This window comes from Coregonus clupeaformis, chromosome 17, assembly GCF_020615455.1.
Source record: "Coregonus clupeaformis isolate EN_2021a chromosome 17, ASM2061545v1, whole genome shotgun sequence".
Classification (NCBI taxonomy): domain Eukaryota; kingdom Metazoa; phylum Chordata; class Actinopteri; order Salmoniformes; family Salmonidae; genus Coregonus; species Coregonus clupeaformis.
Genome location: NC_059208.1, coordinates 35,892,446 through 35,915,134, shown reverse-complemented (window position 1 = coordinate 35,915,134; position 22,689 = coordinate 35,892,446). Strand labels below are relative to the sequence as shown.

At 43.8% G+C, this 22,689-nt stretch overlaps 1 protein-coding gene across 2 annotated transcripts in view; it reads right to left on the bottom strand.

Annotated features, from left to right (window-relative positions):
- LOC121586321 (regulation of nuclear pre-mRNA domain-containing protein 2) overlaps positions 1–22,689 on the bottom strand; it is a 76,625-nt gene that overhangs the window by 22,295 nt on the left and 31,641 nt on the right. The window contains exons 10-11 of one of the 2 annotated variants that reach the window (XR_006003928.2): positions 13,838–15,986; positions 6,701–6,815 (exon numbers count right to left, since the gene is read on the bottom strand). Coding sequence is in view for 1 of the 2 variants with exons in the window: in XM_041902921.2 (XP_041758855.2) it covers positions 14,104–15,986 (1,883 nt within the window). In the remaining variant the exon portion in view is untranslated. Of the gene's footprint in view, positions 1–6,700; positions 6,816–13,364; positions 15,987–22,689 lie in introns of those variants that run through there. The other variant, XM_041902921.2, reaches the window with a different exon arrangement.

Sequence of the window (22,689 nt, the reverse complement as noted above, 5' to 3'; positions counted from 1 at the left end):
AGATTTTGTTGAAAACAAAGGTTGGCCATTTTGGAGGCAGTCTCTAGTTCTTATTAGAAACTGGGTGGTTCGAACCCTGAATGCTGATTGGTTGACATCCGTGGTATATCAGACCATATACCATGGGTATGACAAAACATGTATTTTTACTGCTCTAATTACATTGGTAACCAGTTAATAAACAGCAATAAGGCACCTCTGGGTTTGTGGTATACTCCACATTGCGTCGTGCATAAGAACAGTCCTTAGCCATGGTATATTGGCCATATAATCTGGAGGCGAAAGAAATGCACACCTGTTTAGGCGATGTGCTGGCTAGCGGAGTAGAACACTTGAAAAAGAAAAAGGAGAGCCGCACACTCTAGCAGCTTAGATACAATAATTTAATAACTAAATGTTTCGACAGACAAGCGGTCTTCATTGGCCATATAACCACACCCCCTCCGACCTTGTTGCTTAAATCATACCTCAGTGATTGTTGTGTTCGTAACCAAGTGGGAAGTGGGAATTTACCACCATAGAGTTCGATTAGACTCTAGACGGATTAAACCCATTTTGGGACCACCCATACGTAAAAATGTATGCACACATGACTAAGCCGCTTTGGATAAAACCGTCTGCTAAATGGCATATTATATTATTATATTATTGCGGGCTTCACCATTTTAAAGAGCCACTGAACACGTCGATTGGCACGTGTGTTGTTCTGTTGCTCATTAGAAAAACAAGATTTCAGTCTTGGAGGTGTGTTTCCTGACCGATTCCGCACCTGGTTAATTATGCTTGTAACCCATGAAGCAATGTAGACGAGGAAGCCTATTTCACTTCCTCAAAATCCCCAGAATAAATCAAAGAAATCTGTAATTAATTTTGCAGTTTTTGCCGAGGATGTTTTAGTTGCACAATTTTACATCTAACTAAGGTGTTTGTTGCAGTATTTCTCAAGTTCAAAAACGCGCAACAAAGTCGGAGCTGCTGAGCAGGTCTGTCTCAATGTCTATGCTATTGGATAAAGCGCAATCAACGCAGCTCTTCACCCCATGTTTGTGGGCAAATGGACATAGTAATTTCAAAATCCAAACTTAATTTATCCGTTGTGATGCACGAATGTTCCAAACTCAGTTTTAGACTTGACTGACTTTATGACCAAAATTATCCTATTTACACTTTGTAGTCAATTTTGACACTAGAATCTAGAATGCCACATAGGAAGTTTTAAAATAGATTTGTTGCTTTTTAAAGTAGTCAACTGGGTGGGATTTCCTATGGGTGAAGGAAGTATCACGATTCCATCCGGGTCATCAGGAGAGATCAGCCAATTGATTTATATTCTTGAGCAAACATTCCATAACTGTATGTGGCAGTAAATCGCCATTCCTTGGCTCTATACCTGTTCAAACAACACAATCTAGATGGCAGTGTGCAACCTTTCAGTTTGTTTCCCAACTCATAGAAGTAGTAGAAGAAGAAAATGTACTACTTCAAAATGGAGATCGCCTCAATGGTGATTCCCGTTCGCGCACAGATTCCATAATGGGACATACAGTACCAGTCAAAAGTTTGGACACACCTACTCATTCAAGGGATTTTCTTTATTTTTACTATTTTCTACATTGTAGTGAAGACACCAAAACTATGAAATAACACACATGGAATCATGTAGTAACCCAAAAAGTGTTAAACAAATCCAAATATATTATAATGTTAGATTTCTCAAAGTAACCACCCTTTGCCTTGATGACAGCTTTGCACACTCTTGGCATTCTCTCAACCAGCTTCATGAGGAATGATTTTCCAACAGTCTTGAAGGAGTTCCCACATATGATGAGCACTTGTTGGCTGCTTTTCCTTCACTCTGCGGTCCAACTCATCCCAAACCATCTCAATTGGGTTGATTGTGGAGGCCAGGTCATCTGATGCAGCACTCCATCACTCTCCTTCTTGGTCAAATAGCCATTACAAAGCCTGGAGGTGTGTTTCAGGTCATTGTCCTGTTGAAAAACAAATGATAGTCCCACTAAGCACAAACCAGATGGGATGGCTATCGTTGCAGAATGCTGTGGCAGCCATGCTGGTTAAGTGCGCCTTGAATTCTAAATAAATCACAGACAGTGTCACCAGCAAAGCACCCCCACAGCATCACACCTCCTCCATGCTTCACTGTGGGAACCACACATGCGGAGATCATCCGTTCACCTACTCCGCGTCTCACAAAGACACGGCGGTTGGAACCAAAAATCTCAAATGTGGACTCATCAGACCAAAGGACAGATTTCCACCGGTCTAATGTCCATTGCTCGTGTTACTTGGCCCAAGCAAGTCCCTTCTTCTTATTGGTGTCCTTTAGTAGTGGTTTCTTTGCAGCAATTCGACCATGAAGGCCTGATTCACGCAGTCTCCTCTGAACAGTTGATGTTGAGATGTGTCTGTTACTTGAACTCTTTTTTTGGGCTGCAATCTGAGGTGCAGTTAACTCTAATGAACTTATCCTCTGCAGCAGAGGTAACTCTGGGTCTTCCTTTCCTGTAGCGGTCCTCATGAGAGCCAGTTTCATCATAGCGCTTGATGATTTTTGAGACTGCACTTGAAGAAACTTTCAAAGTTCTTGACATTTTCCGGATTGACTGACCTTCATGTCTTAAAGTAATGACGGACTGTCGTTTCTCTTTGCTTATTTGAGCTGTTCTTGCCATAATATGGACTTGGTCTTTTACCAAATGGGGCTATCTTCTGTATACCACCCCTACCTTGTCACAACACAACTGATTGGCTCAAACGCATTAATTCCACAAATTAACTTTTAACAAGGCACACCTGCATTCCAGGTGACTACCTCATGAAGCTGGTTGAGAGAATGACAAGATTGTGCAAAGCTTGTAATCCATGATAGTTCGCAAGCCCTGCCACATACGACGAGCGTCAGAGCCGGTGTAGTAGGATTCGATCTTAGTCCTGTATTGACGCTTTGCCTGTTTGATGGTTCGTCTGAGGGCGTAGCGGGATTTCTTATAATTGTCCGGATTAGTGTACCACTCCTTGAAAGCAGCAGCTCTAGCCTTTAGCTCAGTGCGGCTGTTGCCTGTTATCCATGGCTTCTGGTTGGGATATGTACGTACAGTCACTGTGGGGACAATGTCGTCGATGCACTTATTAATGAAGCCGGTGACTGATGTGGTATACTCCTCAATGCCATCGGATGAATCCCGGAACATATTCCAGTCTGTGCTAGCAAAACAGTCCTGTAGCTTAGCATCCGCTTCATTGGACCACTTCCATATTCAGCGCGTCACTGGTACTTCCTGTTTGAGTTTGTGCTTGTAAGCAGGAATCAGGAGGATAGTTATGGTCAAATTTGCCAAATGGAGGGCGAGGGAGAGCTTTGTACGCGTCTCTGTGTGTGGAGTAAAGCTGATCTAGAGTTTTTTTCCTCTAGTTGCACATGTGACATACTGGTCGAAATTAGGTAAAATGGATTTCAGTTGTCCTGCATTTAAGTCCCCGGCCACTAGGAGCGGTACCTCTGGATAAGCATTTTCTTGTTTGCTTATGGCTTTATACAGCTCGTTGAGTGCGGTCTTAGTGCCAGGATCGGTTTGTGGTGGTAAATAGACAGCTACGAAGAATATACAGTATCTCACAAATGTGAGTATACCCCTCACATTTTTGTCAATATTTGAGTATATCTTTTCATGTGACAACACTGAAGAAATGACACGTTGCTACAATGTAAAGTAGTGAGTGTACAGCTTGTATAACAGTGTAAATTTGCTGTCCCCTCAAAATAACAACACACAGCCATTAATGTCTAAACCGCTGGCAACAAAAGTGAGAACACCCCTAAGTGAACATTTCCAAATTGGGCCCAATTAGCCATTTTCCCTCCATGGTGTCATGTGACTCGTTAGTGTTACAAGGTCTCAGGTGTGAATGGGGAGCAGGTGTGTTCAACTTGGTGTCATCGCTCTCACACTCCCTCATACTGGTCACTGGAAGTTCAACATGGCACCTCATGGCAAAGAACTCTCTGAGGATCTGAAAAAAAGAATTGTTGCTCTACATAAAGATGGCCTGGGCTATAAGAAGATTGCCAAGATCCTGAAACTGAGCTGCAGCACGGTGGCCAAGACCATACAGCGGTTTAACAGGACAGGTTCCACTCAGAACAGGCCTCGCCATGGTCGACCAAAGAAGTTGAGTGCACGTGCTCAGCATCATATCCAGAGGTTGTCTTTGGGAAATAGACGTATGAGTGCTACCAGCATTGCTGCAGAGGTTGAAGGGGTGGGGGGTCAGCCTGTCAGTGCTCAGACCATACGCTGCACACTGCATCAAATTGGTCTGCATGGCTGTCGTCCCAGAAAGAAGCCTCTTCTAAAGATGATGCACAAGAAAGCCCGCAAACAGTTTGCTGAAGACAAGCAGACTAAGGACATGGATTACTGGAACCATGTCCTGTGGTCTGATGAGACCAAGATAAACTTATTTGGTTCAGATGGTGTCAAGCGTGTGTGGCGGCAACCAGGTGAGGAGTACAAAGACAAGTGTGTCTTGCCTACAGTCAAGCATGGTGGTGGGAGTGTCATGGTCTGGGGCTGCATGAGTGCTGCCGGCACTGCGGAGCTACAGTTCATTGAGGGAACCATGAATGCCAACATGTACTGTGACATACTGAAGCAGAGCATGATCCCCTCCCTTCGGAGACTGGGCCGCAGGGCAGTATTCCAACATGATAACGACCCCAAACACACATCCAAGACGACCACTGCCTTGCTAAAGAACCTGAGGGTAAAGGTGATGGACTAGCCAAGCATGTCTCCAGACTTAAACCCTATTGAGCATCTGTGGGGCATCCTCAAACGGAAGGTGGAGGAGTGCAAGGTCTCTAACATCCACCAGCTCCGTGATGTCGTCATGGAGGAGTGGAAGAGGACTCCAGTGGCAACCTGTGAAGCTCTGGTGAACTCCATGCCCAAGAGGGTTAAGGCAGTGCTGGAAAATGATGGTGGCCACACAAAATATTGACACTTCGGGCCCAATTTGGACATTTTCACTTAGGGGTGTACTCACTTTTGTTGCCAGCGGTTTAGACATTAATGGCTGTGTGTTGTGTTATTTTGAGGGGACAGCAAATGTACACTGTTATACAAGCTGTACACTCACTACTTTACATTCTAGCAAAGTGTCATTTCTTCAGTGTTGTCACATGAAACGATATACTCAAATATTTAAAAAAATGTGAAATATGAAACTCTTGGTAAATAGTTTGGTCTACAGCTTACCATGAGGTACTCTAACTCAGGCGTGCAAAACCTCGATACTTCCATAATATTAAAGATTGCGCACCAGCTGTTGTTGACAAAGAGACACACACCACCCCCCCGATCTTACCGGAGGCTGCTGTTCTGTCTTGCCGATGCACTGAAAACCCAGCAACTGTATATTATAGATGTCCTTGTTCAGCCACAACTCTGTGAAACATAGGATATTACGGTTTTTAATGTCCCGTTGATAGGATAGTTTCAAATGTGATTGCACGTTCGCCAGTAGAACGGAGGGTAAAGGTGGATTATCCACTCACCAACGCAGGCTTGCCATGCATCCGGCTCTTCGACCTCTGCAACGTTGTCTCCTCTTCATACAAATGACGGGGATTTGGGCCTGGTCCGGGAGGAGCAGTATATCCTTTGTGTCAGACTCATTAAAGAAAACATCCTTGTCCAGTTCGAGGTGAGTAATCGCTGTTCTGATGTCCAGAAGCTCTTTTCGGTCATAAGAAACGATGGCAGAAACATTATGTACAAAAAAAGTAACAAAGAGAGCAAGAAAACACAAAATAGCACAATTGGTAAGGAGCCCGTAAAATGGCTGCCGTCCCCTCCGGCGCCATACGAGGATGTAAAGGCGTTTTTTCCCAAAGTTGACGAAATACCATGTGCGTCCACTTATATCAGTGCATTCGTAACAACCTAAGCATCACTAAACTAAGATTAGATCAAATAAACCTCATGTAGAAAATTAACAATTAGATTTATTTCGACACTCATTTACCTCCATACAAAAATTGCTCAATTCGTGGGTTTATTTTTTTGTGGACAGATTTTGGGCAGAGTAAAACCTCTCGCTTCGCCTCTTCCTCTCTGATACGACAGAGGTGTGCAAGACATGTGGGGGAAGGTGTAGTGGGAGATGACTGGTTGGTAGATTAAGCCGATTAAGCCAATGCCTATCGCGCCGGGAGTTTCACGTCTTTGTTATTGGCTAACGAAGGCCTAATTTGATGCATTGGTCCACCAGACCTTCCGTGCATTTGGGTGGAAGTGTCAGGGAACGAGATTATTTATATAGTGCACTACTTTTGACCAGGGTGCTATTTGGGATGCGACCTTAGTGAATCATACCATAAGTCACATTGCACCACTAGAGGGTGCTTGAATAACAATGTACCTTGACTAAAATAGTTTCACAAACCTGTGGAATTGATCTATATAATTACTTTGCTCAACTACATTATGGCCAACACAAGGCCTGTCATATAGGGGAGTTTTCCCAGACACAGATTATGCCTAATCCTGGAATCAAAAGCATTTTCAATAGAAATTCTTGCTTGATCTTGAATTTTAGACCATCACTAGGCTTCCCCTGTGTCAGAGAAACTGCCCTATATTTAGTACTTCTTTGGTGGTGTTAAACGTTTTATTACCGTGGTTAGTGGACATTGAGGAGATAACATCAGTCCTTGTTGTATTGTCTGTCACTCACGCCAGCAGTTTCCCACTCCTCGCACAGGTCACCATATCACAGAGTCATCCAGGTTACTGTTAACAGAAGGAGAAAGGAAGGATGGAAAGAAAATAGATATTAGAACAGAGTAAGATACGGTGAAGGAAATCAATCAATAAAGCAACTAAAATGGAACCTTTCTTCATAAATTAGGCTAACCATTATCCTTGTAGGGGTAATGCACAGAGATCAGCGTTAGAGGTCACTTCACAGTTGTTTTATGAAAACAAAATCCCACAAGTTTTACACCTTTTAACACAATCTGTAGGGCTACCTACTCTATTGTTTTAGTTTTTACGTCACATGAGACCTTGTAAAATAAATGGTAGACTATAGCTGCAAGCCATGTTTTATTTTTAAAGTAATTTTGCTCTCATGGAATGTCCTGCACTACACAGGTATTTGCACATGAAAACGTCAGGGGGATGCATTTGCTCCTTTGTTTACATTTTTGTTATTTGATGGTATGCACACTTACAGTGTGGCTATAATATTCAAAGAACAATTTCTTTACTTCATGTTGACATTTTTTTAACTGTCATTTTCGATTCAACATTCGTTAAAACGTCACAATTTGTAGGATATTAGCCTGTGACCTATATTTCTCATCTGTTTGTGCATCAGTCCCTTTCCTGAATGTGTCTGCACATGGCCACGTTCAGTTGCAAAACGTTCTCGAACGTTGCAGATAGAAACTCAATGAATAGGGCCGATGTGATTCCTTATTCTACATGTCGGATTATAGGCATGTTTGTTCTACATACCATATTTCTATCTGAACGTTCCAAACGTTGCGCCCTGCTGAACACAAACCTGGCTTTCACACTGCACAGTTCGAAAACGCGCACTTGGGAAAGAGCCTGGCCAAACATGGGGCCACGGAGCTGTTTTTTTATGTACGATTCCGGGCACTGATTGGCCACAACTTAACCCTCCCGTTGTCCTAGGGTCAAAATGACCCGCCACTGTGTTGAATCAACTTTATTTAATTTTTATATTTTTTGGATCATTTGTGAGAAGGAGGCAGTGATACTTTCTTTAAAGTCTCACTGCCTCCTTCTCACAAATGATCCCCAAAATATAAAAATTAAATAAAGTTGGTTCAACACAGTGGCGGGTCATTTTGACCCTAGGACAACGGGAGGGTTAAAACATTGGTCAAGACCTTAAAATGCGGGACTCTTAAGATGGGTGGGGAAACGTCCAACGCTCTCGCCAGGCGAAGCGGCACGGTCCTTGTGAATAGGCAACAGTGCGATACTTTACTTGTGTCTCAAAACATTGCTCAGTCAGATGTTATCCGCCGGTTCTTTCGATTAACGTATGTTCTTACTGGGATACAAATGCCTATTAGAGTCTTTACTGACATCTAGCGACCGAATACGGAACATTGCCCACGTTTGTATGTGTGCAAAATGCACACATCTACAGTACGTCAAATATTACCCTACACGAAAGTTTCGATTTTCTTTTTATATAGGCCTATGTGATCGCCATTAGTACTTACAGCGAACGGAGTTTTTTTTAAAAACAGTTTCTAATCATAGCGGTCAGGGTCGACACACTGGGATGCATTTTGCAATATGTAAAATAATCACCTATATTTCGTTTTTTTTTAATGTGTAGCTCACAAGCACTTTTCCCATTACTGAAAAAGCCACAAAATGCTACAATGATCTTGTCTATTTTCAATTAAACTCAATAAACACTTCAATGACATTTCAATAAACAGTCATTCTTACAGATTATTCCCTCAGTACTTATTCAAAGCCTACTTTGAGACATATTTGCTCTGGCAGCATTTAAGTATTTGGTTTATTTTTCTTATTCTAGTATTGTTAGTATTGTAAAGAATCACAGAGAATGGATTATATGGAAGTCATGGTCAAGGCCATAATTTTATCAATTTATCAGTTCTGCAATTAAATTAATTGCAGAACTGGCTGCAATTAATTTAAACTTCAACATTTATCAAAGCTCATCTTTTTAGTAAAGCATAAGAGCACCACAACATTACTGAGGATCTGGGCCTGTATTCATAAAGCGTGTTAGAGTAGTGGTGCTAATCTTGGATCAGTTACCCCCGGTCCATTTTGTGATCTAAAAGGCAAAACTGATCCTAAGCACACCTACTCTGGGTAAGTTGATACATGCACTAGATGTCCAAAAGTACGTGGACACCCCTTCAAATTAGTGGATTCAGCTATTTCAACCACACCAGTTGCTGACAGGTGTATTAAATCGAGCACACAGCCATGCAATCTCCATAAACAAAACATTGGCATTAGAATGTCCCACACTCAAGAGCTCAGTGACTTTCAACGTGGCAGCGTCATAGGATGCCACCTTTCCAACAAGTCAGTCCGTCAAATTTCTGCCCTTCTAGAGCTGCTCCGGTCAACTTTAAGTGCTGTTATTGTGAAGCGGAAACGTCTAGGAGCAACAACGGCTCAGTGGTACCACCGAATGCTGAATCGCGTAAATATCGTCTGTCCTCGATTGCAACACTCACTACCGAGTTCCAAACTGCCTCTGGAAGCAACGTCAGCACAATAACTAACTGTTCGTCGGGAGCTTCATGAAATGGGTTTCCATGGCCGAGCAGCCACACACAAGCCTAAGATCACCATGCGCAATGCCAAGCGTCGGCTGGAGTGGTGTAAACATCACCGCCATTGGACTCTGGAGAATTGGAAATGTGTTCTCTGGAGTGATGAATCACGCTTCATCTTGCAGTCAGACGGACAAATCTGGGTTTGGCGGATGCCAGGAGAACGCTACCTGCCCGAATGCATAGTGCCCCAACTGTAAAGTTTGGTGGATGAGGCATAAATGGTCTGGGGCTGTAATTCATGGTTCGGGCTAGGCCCCTTAGTTCCAGTGAAGGGAAATCTTAACGCTACAGCATACAATGACATTCTAGACAATTCTGTGCTTCCAACTTTGTGGCAACAGGTTGGGGAAGGCCCTTTCCTGTTTCAGCATGACAATGTCCCCGTGCACAAAGCAAGGTCCATACAGAAATGTTTTGTCAAGATCGAAGAACTTGACTGGCTTGCACAGAGCCCTGACCTCAACCCCATCGAACACCTTTGGGATTAATTGGAACGCCGACTACAAGCCAGGCCTAAACGCCCAACATCAGTGCCCGACCTCACTAATGCTCGTGGCTGAATGGAAGCATGTCCCCGCAGCAATGTTGCAATATCTAGCGGAAAGCCTTCCCAGAAGAGTGGAGGCTGTTATAGCACCAAAGGGGGGACCAACTCTATATTAATGGCCATGATTTTGGAATGAGATGTTCGACCAGCAGGTATCCACATACTTTTGGTCATGCAGTGTATGACCCCATGCCTATAGGTACTGTTTTTCTACAACTGAAGGTCGAAAGTATTTTCATGGAAGCATAGTGATGCAGGCTATGGTGATATACATCATCTCTAATAGTGAGCACTGGCAGCTAAAACTTTGACTTAAGGCCGGGCATAGTCTAGTCCTAATGTTTAGGTAACCTTAATTGAGGTCCTTCACTAAACATTCATTATTTAACATAGGCTATTGTTCACAAAAGTCTATCAACAGCAGATCCAGCTGTTTTTGCATGTACTTTTACTGTCTAAATTGATTGACAGACCATTCAGTTTAATTTAACCTGGGGCCATATGTATCAAGAGTCTGAGTCTCCTACTCTGAGATGCTTTATAAGGCCCCTGATCTAAAAGCCCATTAACCTGTCAATCTAACCATCATGTAAATAATGTACTAGCATTCATTATCGTTTGTTGTTTTATATCTTAGTTACAGGTCAGTGGAGGTTTGCACTGTCGTCACAGAATACTTAGTCTTCTACAGTGTTTCAAAACCATTTTGTAACAGGCACCAGCGGGCTATGGTCCTCCCCATTGAAACTAGTAGTTGAGAATATCAGTCATTAACTATCTGACGAAACGGTTGGCAACATCGTATGAACCTGTGCCGGTATTCATGAAGCTTCTCAGAGTATGAGTGTTGAAAATGGATCCTACATCAGCACACCTACTCAGACGCTTTATGAATACAGGCCCTAGTCTGAAATAACAAGGTCCTGCATGCAGAATAAATGCCTTGCAAAAACATGCCAGGTCTGACAAAAGTTTCATAATAGCGTTTTATTCTTTGGTGTTTACTGTTGTAATGCAATGATATGCTAATTCTTGCAACGTAAGATGTAGGCCCCAAGTGTTTCTAAGCTGACCTACAAGGTATGACCATGTTGGCTGAAGTTATACATGGTCACGAGCTAATCAAATCTAATTTCTAAACCGCCCATTCTAAGTAAATTAATTATGCAGCAGGTTGCATGGCAACAGATGTGAATCACTTAGGCTATTTGCTTCCTACAGTACAACAGGTGACTGAGCACACTGTTAGATTTTCGTTTAGTGCATGGGCATCAGGGTTGGGGTCAATTAGAATTTTAGTCAGTGAATCCAGGAAATTATTTGAATTTAAAATCCCACATTTGTTTTGTAACGTAAATACCATCTCCCTTTCAACTTATTGAGAAGTAATTGAAAATAGATCTCAATAATGCCATTAAAAAAAAAATATTATTGAATTGGAACTTCAGTTTACATCTTGAATTGACTGCCTTAAATTCAAATTGACCACAACCCCGATGGGCATCAACGTTATTGTGGAAGAGGTGATGATGGGAAAGAATCATGGTGGAAGAAGTAAAGGCAAACATGACTCAGGCAGCTGTGAGAGGCACCTTTATTACAGTCAGTACAAGTAAAAAGGTAGTTGAAGGCGGAAAGTGGAGTTTCTTGATCCAATTCCAAAATTAACTTATTTTCTTCTTTGTTGTTTAGGGGCAAAAAAAATACCCCCAAGCCCTGTTTTATTCCAATATTACCCCTGTGCTGGTCTCATCTTTCTCTGAGAAATTAGAAAAGTGATGACACAGCCAGTAAAGGGTTAAATCTTTCGCACTATGTACACTGAACAAAGTGTTGCTTAACAAATATAACATTCAAAATCATAACATTTATGGAATGTATCATCAGTTTCCCCCAGCTACACAAACGGATATTGTACTGTCGTGGTCAAAAGGTTTCAGAATGACACAAGTATTGGTCTTCACAAAGTTCGCTGCTTCAGTGTTACGAGATATTTTTGTCAGATATTACTGTGGTATACTGAAGTATAATTACAAGCATTCCATAAGTGTCAAAGGCTTTTATTGACAATGACATTAAGTTTATGCAAAGAGTCAATATTTGCAGTGTTGACCCTTCTTTTTCAAGACCTCTGCAATCCGCCCTGGCATGCTGTCAATTAACTTCTGGGCCACATCCTGACTGATGGCAGCCCATTCTTGCATAATCAATGCTTGGAGTTTGTCAGAATTTGTGGGTTTTTGTTTGTCCACCCGCCTCTTGAGGATCGACCACAAGTTCTCAATGGGATTAAGGTCTGGGGAGTTTCCTGGCCATGGACCCGAAATTTCAATGTTTTGTTCCCCGAGCCACTTAGTTATCACTTTTGCCTTATGGCAAGGTGCTCCATCATGCTGGAAAAGGCATTGGTCGTCACCAAACTGTTCTTGGATGGTTGGGAGAAGTTGCTCTCGGAGGATGTGTTGGTACCATTCTTTATTCATGGCTGTGTTCTTAGGCAAAATTGTGAGTGAGCCCACTCCCTTGGCTGAGAAGCAACCCCACACATGAATGGTCTCAGGATGCTTTACTGTTGGCATGACACAGGACTGATGGTAGCGCGCTCACCTTGACTTCTCCGGACAAGGCGTTTTCCGGATGCCCCAAACAATCGGAAAGGGGATTCATCAGAAAAAATGACTTTACCCCAGTCCTCAGCAGTCCAATCCCTGTACCTTTTGCAGAATATCAGTCTGTCCCTGATGTTTTTCCTGGAGAGAAGTGGCTTCTTCGCTGCCCTTCTTGACACCAGGCCATCCTCCAAAAGTCTTCGCCTCACTGTGCGTGCAGATGCAGTCAAACCTGCCTGCTGCCATTCCTGAGCAAGCTCTGCACTGGTGGTGCCCCGATCCCGCAGCTGAATCAACTTTAGGAGACGGTCCTGGCGCTTGCTGGACTTTCTTGGGCGCCCTGAAGCCTTCTTCACAACAATTGAACCTCTCTCCTTGAAGTTCTTGATGATCCGATAAATGGTTGATTTAGGTGCAATCTTACTAGCAGCAATATCCTTGCCTGTGAAGCCCTTTTTGTGCAAAGCAATGATGACGGCACGTGATTCCTTGCAGGTAACCATGGTTAACAGAGGAAGAACAATGATTTCAAGCACCACCCTCCTTTTAAAGCTTCCAGTCTGTTATTCTAACTCAATCAGCATGACAGAGTGATCTCTAGCTTTGTCCTCGTCAACACTCTCACCCGTGTTAACGAGAGAATCACTGACATGATGGCAGCAGGTCCTTTTGTGGCAGGGCTGAAATGCAGTGGAAATATTTTGGGGGGGGATTACGTTTATTTTCATGGCAAAGAGGGACTTTGCAATTAATTGCAATTCATCTGATCACGCTTCATGACATTCTGGAGTATATGCAAATGGCCATCATCAAAACTGAGGCAGCAGACTTTGTGAAAATTAGTATTTGTGTCATTCTCAAAACTTTTGACCATGACTGTAGAAGGAAATTACATAATATGAAGTTTGCATTCTCTTTGCGTCTACGTACATGAAATGTAGTGTACACAAAAAGAGACGACGTAGAAGTAATTATCCTGGCTAATGGGATTATGGTTAGGTCTTTTCAGTGTGAAAGTGGGCCTCAACTTTAATTGAAAAATGACAAGAGAAACATAGCAGTAACTACCCTTCTCTGACACTTAGGCCTACTTTGCAAAAGAATAACGTCTTAAAATGCAGTTTAAATAATGAACAGTAGTCTTCGATTTAGCTCACTCATTCTAACGCATGCACACAAGCATATTGCACGCTTAGAGCTAATTCTGGGGGGAAGATGAATTAAAGACTTAATGTTTTATATGAGAACAAATATGAGAACAAAAATCAAACTGAATTATATATCCACCTCATATTTTCTTTTATTCCGCTGTGTCTCCGTTGTTCAGGCCGACCTCTCCCTTCCCTCTTTCTCCAGATCCATGTCTTCACTAATCCTCTCTTTTACTCCTCCAATTGTACTCGTCTATTCCCCTCTTCCTCTCAGGCCTCTTAAACCTGCTTCTTTCCCAACTCATCTCTCCTCCACTTCTACCCTCCATGTGGCCCCCTGCCACAATTACATTCCGGTAGCCTAAAAACTGTAATTTGATGTCACCCAAGTCAGTTAACAAGTCAGAAGCGCGGAGGTAGGTGTGGTCTTTTGGGGGGAAAGAACGGACCACCTGGTCCCCCTCTGGGGTGTCCACCAAAAGGAGGACCTGGCCGTTTCCCCCTGAGCATGGGGCCGCAGAGGGTTGGGCGTGGGGGACCCCACGGGAGGCCTCTCAGGTGTGGATGGTGAGCTGGGTGGAGAGGACGGTGTGGAGGATGGGGACGCAGGGGCATGTGGTCAGGGTGGTGCAGGTCCATGTGAGGGTTTAGGGGGCGTCTGTGACCATATGGAGGGGAAGGGCTGCGTGGCGGGTAGTTATAGTAGTAAGGGTCTTCTGAGGGAGAGAGAGGGGGAGTGAGGCGCTCTCTGACTCTATAAGGATAATGAGGATTGTCTACAGGTAGATGGTGGAATTCATCTGGGTGATAATAGCGATCATCTGGGTGACGAGGGAGGCCGTGGGGGTGCAGACGGAAGTTGTCAAGGTGATTCAGGTCGTCAGGCTGACGGCGTAGATCGTCGGGGTGGCGGCAGAGGTCGTCAGGGTGACAACGGAAATCGTCAGGGTGATATGGGTCGTCAGGGTGACAACGGGGGTCATCGGCATGGCGATGAAGATCATCTGGGTGATAGGGGTGGCCCTCAGGGTGGAAAGCAGATTTGTGCTGGTGATCACTGATAATCACCGGACCGCCCAATGTACTGATGCCCGCCCTGTTATCCTCCATCTCAGGGTTTGGTGAGGGTCGCTCCACAGGCACCATCACTCCTTGCACCATGACAGACGCGGGCGGGCCCTGGTAGTCCTGTGGTGCGGCTGGTATTCCAGGGAAGGGCGGTGGAGGCAGCTGGGGAATGGGGGGCAGAGGGCTGGTGAGGAAGCTTGAAGGGTTGGCCCCCTGTTGGGAAAGCAGAGCGTGAGAATCCTTTGTTTGGTAGGGCTGCGTCTGCCCCTCCCCCTGGTATGCATACCGTCCTGACATTGGGTTTTTGCCATCTCCTGCCCCTGAGGCAGCCATCTCGTGGTTGCTGGGATGCAGGGCCTGTCCCTCTGGGTAGGGATTACCATACCATCCTCCTTCACTCACACTGAGGTTTGGCCCTGCCTGAGGCCCTCCTAGTGTGTTACTGGGTAACTCCTCTCCGAGGGTTGGGGCTGACACCTGTATCGTGATGGGCTGGTAATGGGCCAATCCAGACTCTCTGTGGGAAGGAGCTATTCCATGCATCTCTTCCTTCCCTCCATAAGGCAACTGGTGGTACCCCTGCCCATTCGGAGCACCTGGTTGTAGTCCTAAGTGGACATGAGGGTTGTTGGGATCCTGCCAGGCTTGGTTGTGGTAGGCAGTTGGAGACAGAGACAGGCTACCATCTGGTTGTTTAGGAACTCCCCCAGAAGAGACCTGACCTTGCTTGGCCAGGAAGGGCTCTGCTCCTCCCGGAGTGTCCAAGATCTCATCCAGGGTTGGGGTGCCTCCTGCGGCCTCGTCCCGCACCGGGGTGCCCTCCTGGGTCTCTTTACCCGCTAAAGGGCTGAGGTTGCTGCCTCCCGCTTGCATGGCCTCGCTAGTCAAGCCCAGGTTAAAGGCATTAAAGCCAGGGTTACCCTGCAGGAAGCTGTGGATCTTGGACTCCAGGCTGGAAGCAGAGGGCTTTTCTTCCTTCTCTTGCTCCAGGACCAGCCCTCTATGAGGGCCGATGTCTAGAGGCTGTTTGGGCTGGGTAAGGGACGCTGCCTGAGGGATGGTGGTGGTGTTCCCCACTGCAGGGGCTGATGGGGTCGGTTCGAGAGGAAAGCCTCGAGAGGGTACTGTAGGGGTGGAGGCGGAGGGAGGGAGCTTGCCTGTACTGGGGGAGTTTGAGGAGAGGTTTCCAGCTGGGCTGTTCAGAAGAGTGGAGAGGCCTAAGAGGGAGACAGAAAAAAAGAAGAGAGAAAAGGAAATGTGTTAAAATACTTGACAACTATGAATGGCGACCTCAATTGTACGAATCTGAATGATTTTCGCACAGTACAATAAAATAAGTGTTAACAGAGTAGAGATGTATACTCCCTGTCTGTCACCATTTTTGCTCCTCAATTAGCAACATTCTGTCAATTAGAAACAATGTTTCTTCACCCTCTAAATCAGTGCTCGTCTCGTACCCGTATACGGGTTGAAAATGGCAGATTTGGGCAATAATAAGCGCCTAAATTTGGAACGTAATGGCTGTACAGTAACATGACGTCAGAGCTCTGGCTCTGCGCTTCAGTGCTGTCTGAGTTTACATTTGAGTAATTTAGCAGATGCTATTATCCAGAGGGACTTACAGTAATGAGTGCATACATTTATCCTACTATTTCGTACTGGTCCCCCGTGGGAATCAAACCCACAACCCTGGCGTTGCAAGTGCCATGCTCTACCACATGGGACCATTATGACTGACAGCCGTTCTGAACTTGAGCACCGCGCGCGACAAGACGTTGCCCCCATCCCTCCCGGTAATTGGGCAACTTTTGCGAATGAGGGAAATGCTGTAAATTAAGATGACTCAATGTATTTTGAAAGATGAGACGTTGAGGATTACAATAAATATAACTTTGATGTCATACAACAAGCCAAACACCTGAGAGTCCAAATGTGCACTTTACATTTCCAAATCATAAAACTCATGTCATATACAGTGTCAATGTTTATGATCACTATGTTTTATGTACAGTTACAAGATGACATGGCTTCATGCCCTGGGTTGTCCTGAACAGAATGAGCCTGTTTGTTTATTGTGAAGAAAATTTGACGATGCACACGCACTTGAATGAACTCATGACTCCTTTCTTTGCACACCAAAATTACGATCTATTTCTCTGAATTGCCTTGTGAAAGCCTAACACTGTGAGATCATATTATTTAACTTAACTAGTCATGTTGGCAAAATAACAAGTTTTCAAATCATGCCCACCTGACCCAGATTGCGATTTATATTGGACCGTTTTTGGATTACGTAAACAACAGTAACTGTGTGATGGCGGGGATGAAAGGTTGTGTTCCAAACGAAACCCCTACAAGTGTGCCTGCTCTAGTTCCTCAACGGCACAGCTAGGAGAGAAAAAAAAAAAAAAAAAGTACCTTATAGTCTAAGACTCTTCTTTGAGTCATAAAAGTGCATTGAAATTGCTTAGGAACTGTGCACACTTTAGAGAGATGTGTGGCCACTTGGAGACACCAGTCAGTCATCTCACTCAAACCCTTATCATTTTTTGTCTTATGTTGCAGCTACCCCACATTTTCCAGATTCGTTATCAACAAATGCTGCGAAAAGTACAGTAAATGTAAAATGCACATAAAATCCACAGTGTAATGTTTGGCTTCAGTCTTGTCAGGTGAACTGTTGTGTACTCACCTTTGGTCTAATAATTGTATCATTCTCTCAAAACTGTTCCCTTTCAATTGCTACCAAGGTTATGCATATGCTTTTTATACAGTGGGGGAAAAAAGTACTTAGTCAGCCACCAATTGTGCAAGTTCTCCCACTTAAAAAGATGAGAGAGGCCTGTAATTTTCATCATAGGTACACGTCAACTATGACAGACAAAATGAGAATTTTTTTCTCCAGAAAATCACATTGTAGGATTTTTTATGAATTTATTTGCAAATTATGGTGGAAAATAAGTATTTGGTCAATAACAAAAGTTTCTCAATACTTTGTTATATACCCTTTGTTGGCAATGACACAGGTCAAACGTTTTCTGTAAGTCTTCACAAGGTTTTCACACACTGTTGCTGGTATTTTGGCCCATTCCTCCATGCAGATCTCCTCTAGAGCAGTGATGTTTTGGGGCTGTCGCTGGGCAACACGGACTTTCAACTCCCTCCAAAGGTTTTCTATGGGGTTGAGATCTGGAGACTGGCTAGGCCACTCCAGGACCTTGAAATGCTTCTTACGAAGCCACTCCTTCGTTGCCCGGGCGGTGTGTTTGGGATCATTGTCATGCTGAAAGACCCAGCCACGTTTCATCTTCAATGCCCTTGCTGATGGAAGGAGGTTTTCACTCAAAATCTCACGATACATGGCCCCATTCATTCTTTCCTTTACACGGATCAGTCGTCCTGGTCCCTTTGCAGAAAAACAGCCCCAAAGCATGATGTTTCCACCCCCATGTTTCACAGTAGGTATGGTGTTCTTTGGATGCAACTCAGCATTCTTTGTCCTCCAAACACGACGAGTTGAGTTTTTACCAAAAAGTTCTATTTTGGTTTCATCTGACCATATGACATTCTCCCAATCCTCTTCTGGATCATCCAAATGCACTCTAGCAAACTTCAGACGGACCTGGACATGTACTGGCTTAAGCAGGGGGACACGTCTGGCACTGCAGGATTTGAGTCCCTGGCGGCGTAGTGTGTTACTGATGGTAGGCTTTGTTACTTTGGTCCCAGCTCTCTGCAGGTCATTCACTAGGTCCCCCCCGTGTGGTTCTGGGATTTTTGCTCACCGTTTTTGTGATCATTTTGACCCCACGGGGTGAGATCTTGCGTGGAGCCCCAGATCGAGGGGAGATTATCAGTGGTCTTGTATGTCTTCCATTTCCTAATAATTGCTCCCACAGTTGATTTCTTCAAACCAAGCTGCTTACCTATTGCAGATTCAGTCTTCCCAGCCTGGTGCAGGTCTACAATTTTGTTTCTGGTGTCCTTTGACAGCTCTTTGGTCTTGGCCATAGTGGAGTTTGGAGTGTGACTGTTTGAGGTTGTGGACAGGTGTCTTTTATACTGATAACAAGTTCAAACAGGTGCCATTAATACAGATTTTACATTTACATTTTAGTCATTTAGCAGACGCTCTTATCCAGAGCGACTTACAGTTAGTGAATACATATATATATATTTTTCATACTGGTCCCCCGTGGGAATTGAACCCACAACCCTGGCGTTGCAAACGCCATGCTCTATCAACTGAGCTACATCCCTGCCGGCCATTCCCTCCCCTACCCTGGACAACGCTAGGCCAATTGTGCGCTGCCCATGAGTCTCCCGGTCGCGGCCGGCTGCGACAGAGCCTGGATACGAACCAGGATCTCTAGTGGCACAGCTAGCACTGCGATGCAGTGCCTTAGACCACTGCGCCACTCAGGAGACTAGTGGAGGACAGAGGAGCCTCTTAAAGAAGAAGTTACAGGTCTGTGAGAGCCAGAAATCTTGCTTGTTTGTAGGTGACCAAATACTTATTTTCCACCATAATTTGCAAATAAATTCATTAAAAATCCTACAATGTGATTTTCTGGATTTTCTTTTCTCAATTTGTCTGTCATAGTTGACGTGTACCTATGATGAAAATTACAGGCCTCTCTCATCTTTTTAAGTGGGAGAACTTGCACAATTGGTGGCTGACTAAATACTTTTTTCCCCCACTGTATTTCTTCTGTAAGAAACATTTCAATTTAGCCCTATCCATATCGGCCAATTCCCACGAGTGTAAAGGGTTAGAGGGCAACTAAACGCAATAACTAACTTCTCTGGTTGAACACAGCCTATGTGGCATCAATATTAGTCAGAAACATTTTTTCCATTGCCAAAATGTATCATAAAGTAAGTATAGGGCATTCAGAAAGTATTCAGACCCCTGGACTTTTTCCACATTGTTACGTTCCAGCCTTATTCTAAAATGGATGAAATCGTTTTTTCCCCCTCATCAATCTACATACAATACCCCATAATGACATAGCAAAAACAGGTTTTTAGAAATTTGCCAATTTATAAAAATTAAAACACTTAAATATCGCAGTTACATAAGTATTCAGAGCCTTTACTCAGTACTTTGTTGAAGTACCTTTGGCAGCGATTACAGCCTTGAGTCTTCTTGGGTATGACGCTACAAGCTTGGCACACCTGTATTTGGGGAGTTTCTCCCATTGTTCTCTGCAGATCCTCTCAAGCTCTGTCAGGTGGGACGGGGAGCGTCGCTGCACAGCTATTTTCAGGTCTCTGCAGAGATGTTCGATCGGGTTCAAGTCCGGGCTCTGGCTGGGCCACTCAAGGACATTCAGAGACTTCTCCCGAAGCTACTCCTGCGTTGTCTTGGCTGTGTGCTTAGGGTTGTTGTCCTGTTGGAAGGTGAACCTTCGCCCCAGTCTGAGGTCCTGAGCGCTCTAGAGCAGGTTTTCATCAAGGATCTCTCTTTACTTTGCTCCGTACATCTTTCCCTCGATCCTGACTAGTCTCCCAGTCCCTGCCACTGAAAAACATCCCCACAGCATGATGCTGCTACCACCATGCTTCACCGTAGGGATGGTGCCAGGTTTCCTCCAGACGTGACGCTTGGCATTCAGGCCAAAGAGTTCAATCTTGGTTTCATCAGACCAGATAATCTTGTTTTTCCTGGTCAGAGTCCTTTAAGTGCCTTTTGGCAAACTCCAAGCGGGCTGTTATGTGCCTTTTACTGAGGAGTGGCTTCCGTCTGGCCATTACCTTAAAAGGCCTGATTAGTGGAGCACTGCAGAGATAGTTGTCCTTCTGGAAGGTTCTCCCATCTCCACAGAGGAACTTTGGAGCTCTGTCAGAGTGACCATCAGGTTCTTGGTCACCTCCCTGACCAAGGCCCTTCTCCCCCGATTGCTCAGATTGGCCGGGTGGCCAGCTCTAGGAAGAGTCTTGGTGGTTCCAAACTTCTTCCATTCAAGAATGATGGAGGCCACTGTTCTTGTTGACCTTCAATGCTGCAGAAATGTTTTGATACCCTTCCCCAGATCTGTGCCTCGACACAATCCTGTCTCGGAGCTCTACAGACAATTCCTTCGACCTCATGGCTTGGTTTTTGCTCTGACATGCACTGTCAACTGTGGGACCTTATATAGACAGGTGGACTCCAATCAAGTTGTAGAAACATCAAGGATGATCAATGGAAACAGGATGCACCTGAACTAAATTTCATAGCAAAGGGTCTGAATACTTATGTAAATAAGGTATGTTTATTTTTCTTATACATTTGCAAAAATGTCTAAAAACCTGTTTTTGCTTTGTCATTATGGGGTATTGTGTGTAGATTAATGAGGGGAATTTAAAAAAAAATCCATTTTAGAATAAATGCTGTAACGTAACAAAATGTGGAAAAAGTCAAGGGGTCTGAATACTTTCTGAATGCACTGTACATTCCAAAACTTAGTTTTGTGAGATTTGTTGAAAGAACACTTGGCCCCTAAGCCCTTTATGGAGTGGCCACTTACAGTGCATTCAGAAAGTATTCATACCCCTTGACTTATTCCACATTTTGTTATGTTACAACCTGAATTCAAAATTGATTAAATATATGTTTTTTCTCTCACCCATCTACACACACACACACAATACCCCATAACGACAAAGTGAAAACATGTTTTTAGACATTTTTTGCAAATTTATAGAAAATGAAATACAGAAATATCTCATTTTACATAAGTATTCACACCCCTGAGACAAAACCATGTTAGAATCACCTTTGGCAGCGATTACAGCTGTGAGTCTTTCTGGGTAAGTCTCAAAGAGCTTTGCACACCTGGATTGTACAATAAAACTCTTCAAGCTCTGGTTGTTGATCATAGCTAGACAGCCATTTCCAAGTCTTGCCATAGATTTTCAAGTTGATTTAAGTCAAAACTAACTAGGCCACTCAGAAACATTCAATGTCATCTCGGTAAGCAACTCCAGTGTATATTTGGCCAAGTGTTTTAGGTTATTGTCCTGCTGAAAGGTGAATTTGTCTCCCAGTGTGTTGGAAAGCAGACAACCAGGTTTTCCTTCCTTCTTTTGCTGTGCTTAGCTCTATTCCGTTTATTTTTATCCAAAAAAAAACTTGCCGATTACAAGCATACCCATAACGTGATGCAGCCACCATCATGCTTGAAAATATGAAGAGTGGTTCTCAGTGATGTGTTGGATTTGCCCCAAACATGACGCTTTTTTTATTCAGGACAAAAAGTTAATTGCTTTGCAGTTTTACTTTAGTGCCTTATTGCAAACAGGATGCATGTTTTGGAATATTTGTATTCTGTACAGGCTTCCTTCATATCACTCTGTCATTTAGGTTAGTATTGTGGAGTAACTACAATGTTGTTGATCCATCCTCAGTTTTCTCCTATCACAGCCATTAAACTATGTAACTGTTTTAAAGTCACTATTGGCCTCATGGTGAAATCCCTGAGCGGTTTCCTTCCTCTCCTGAAACTGAGTTAGGAAGGACGCCTGTATCTTTGTAGTGACTGGGTGTATTGATACACCATCCAAATTAATTAATAACTTCACCATGCTCAAAGGAATATTCAATGTCTGCTTTTTTTGTACCCATCTACCATTAGGTGCCCTTCTTTGCGAGGCATTGGGAAACCTCCCTGGTCTTTGTGGTTGAATCATTTTTTAAATTCACTGCTCGACTGAGGGACCTTAGAGATAATTGTATGTGTGGGGTACAGTGATGAGGTAATCATTAAAAAATCATGTTAAACACTATTATTGCACACAGAGTGAGTCCATGCAACTTATTATGTGACTTGTTAAGCAAATGTTTACTCCTGAACTTATTTAGGCTTGCCATAACAAACGGGTTGAATACGTATTAACTCAAGATATTTCAGCTTTTCATTTTTAATTAACTTGTAA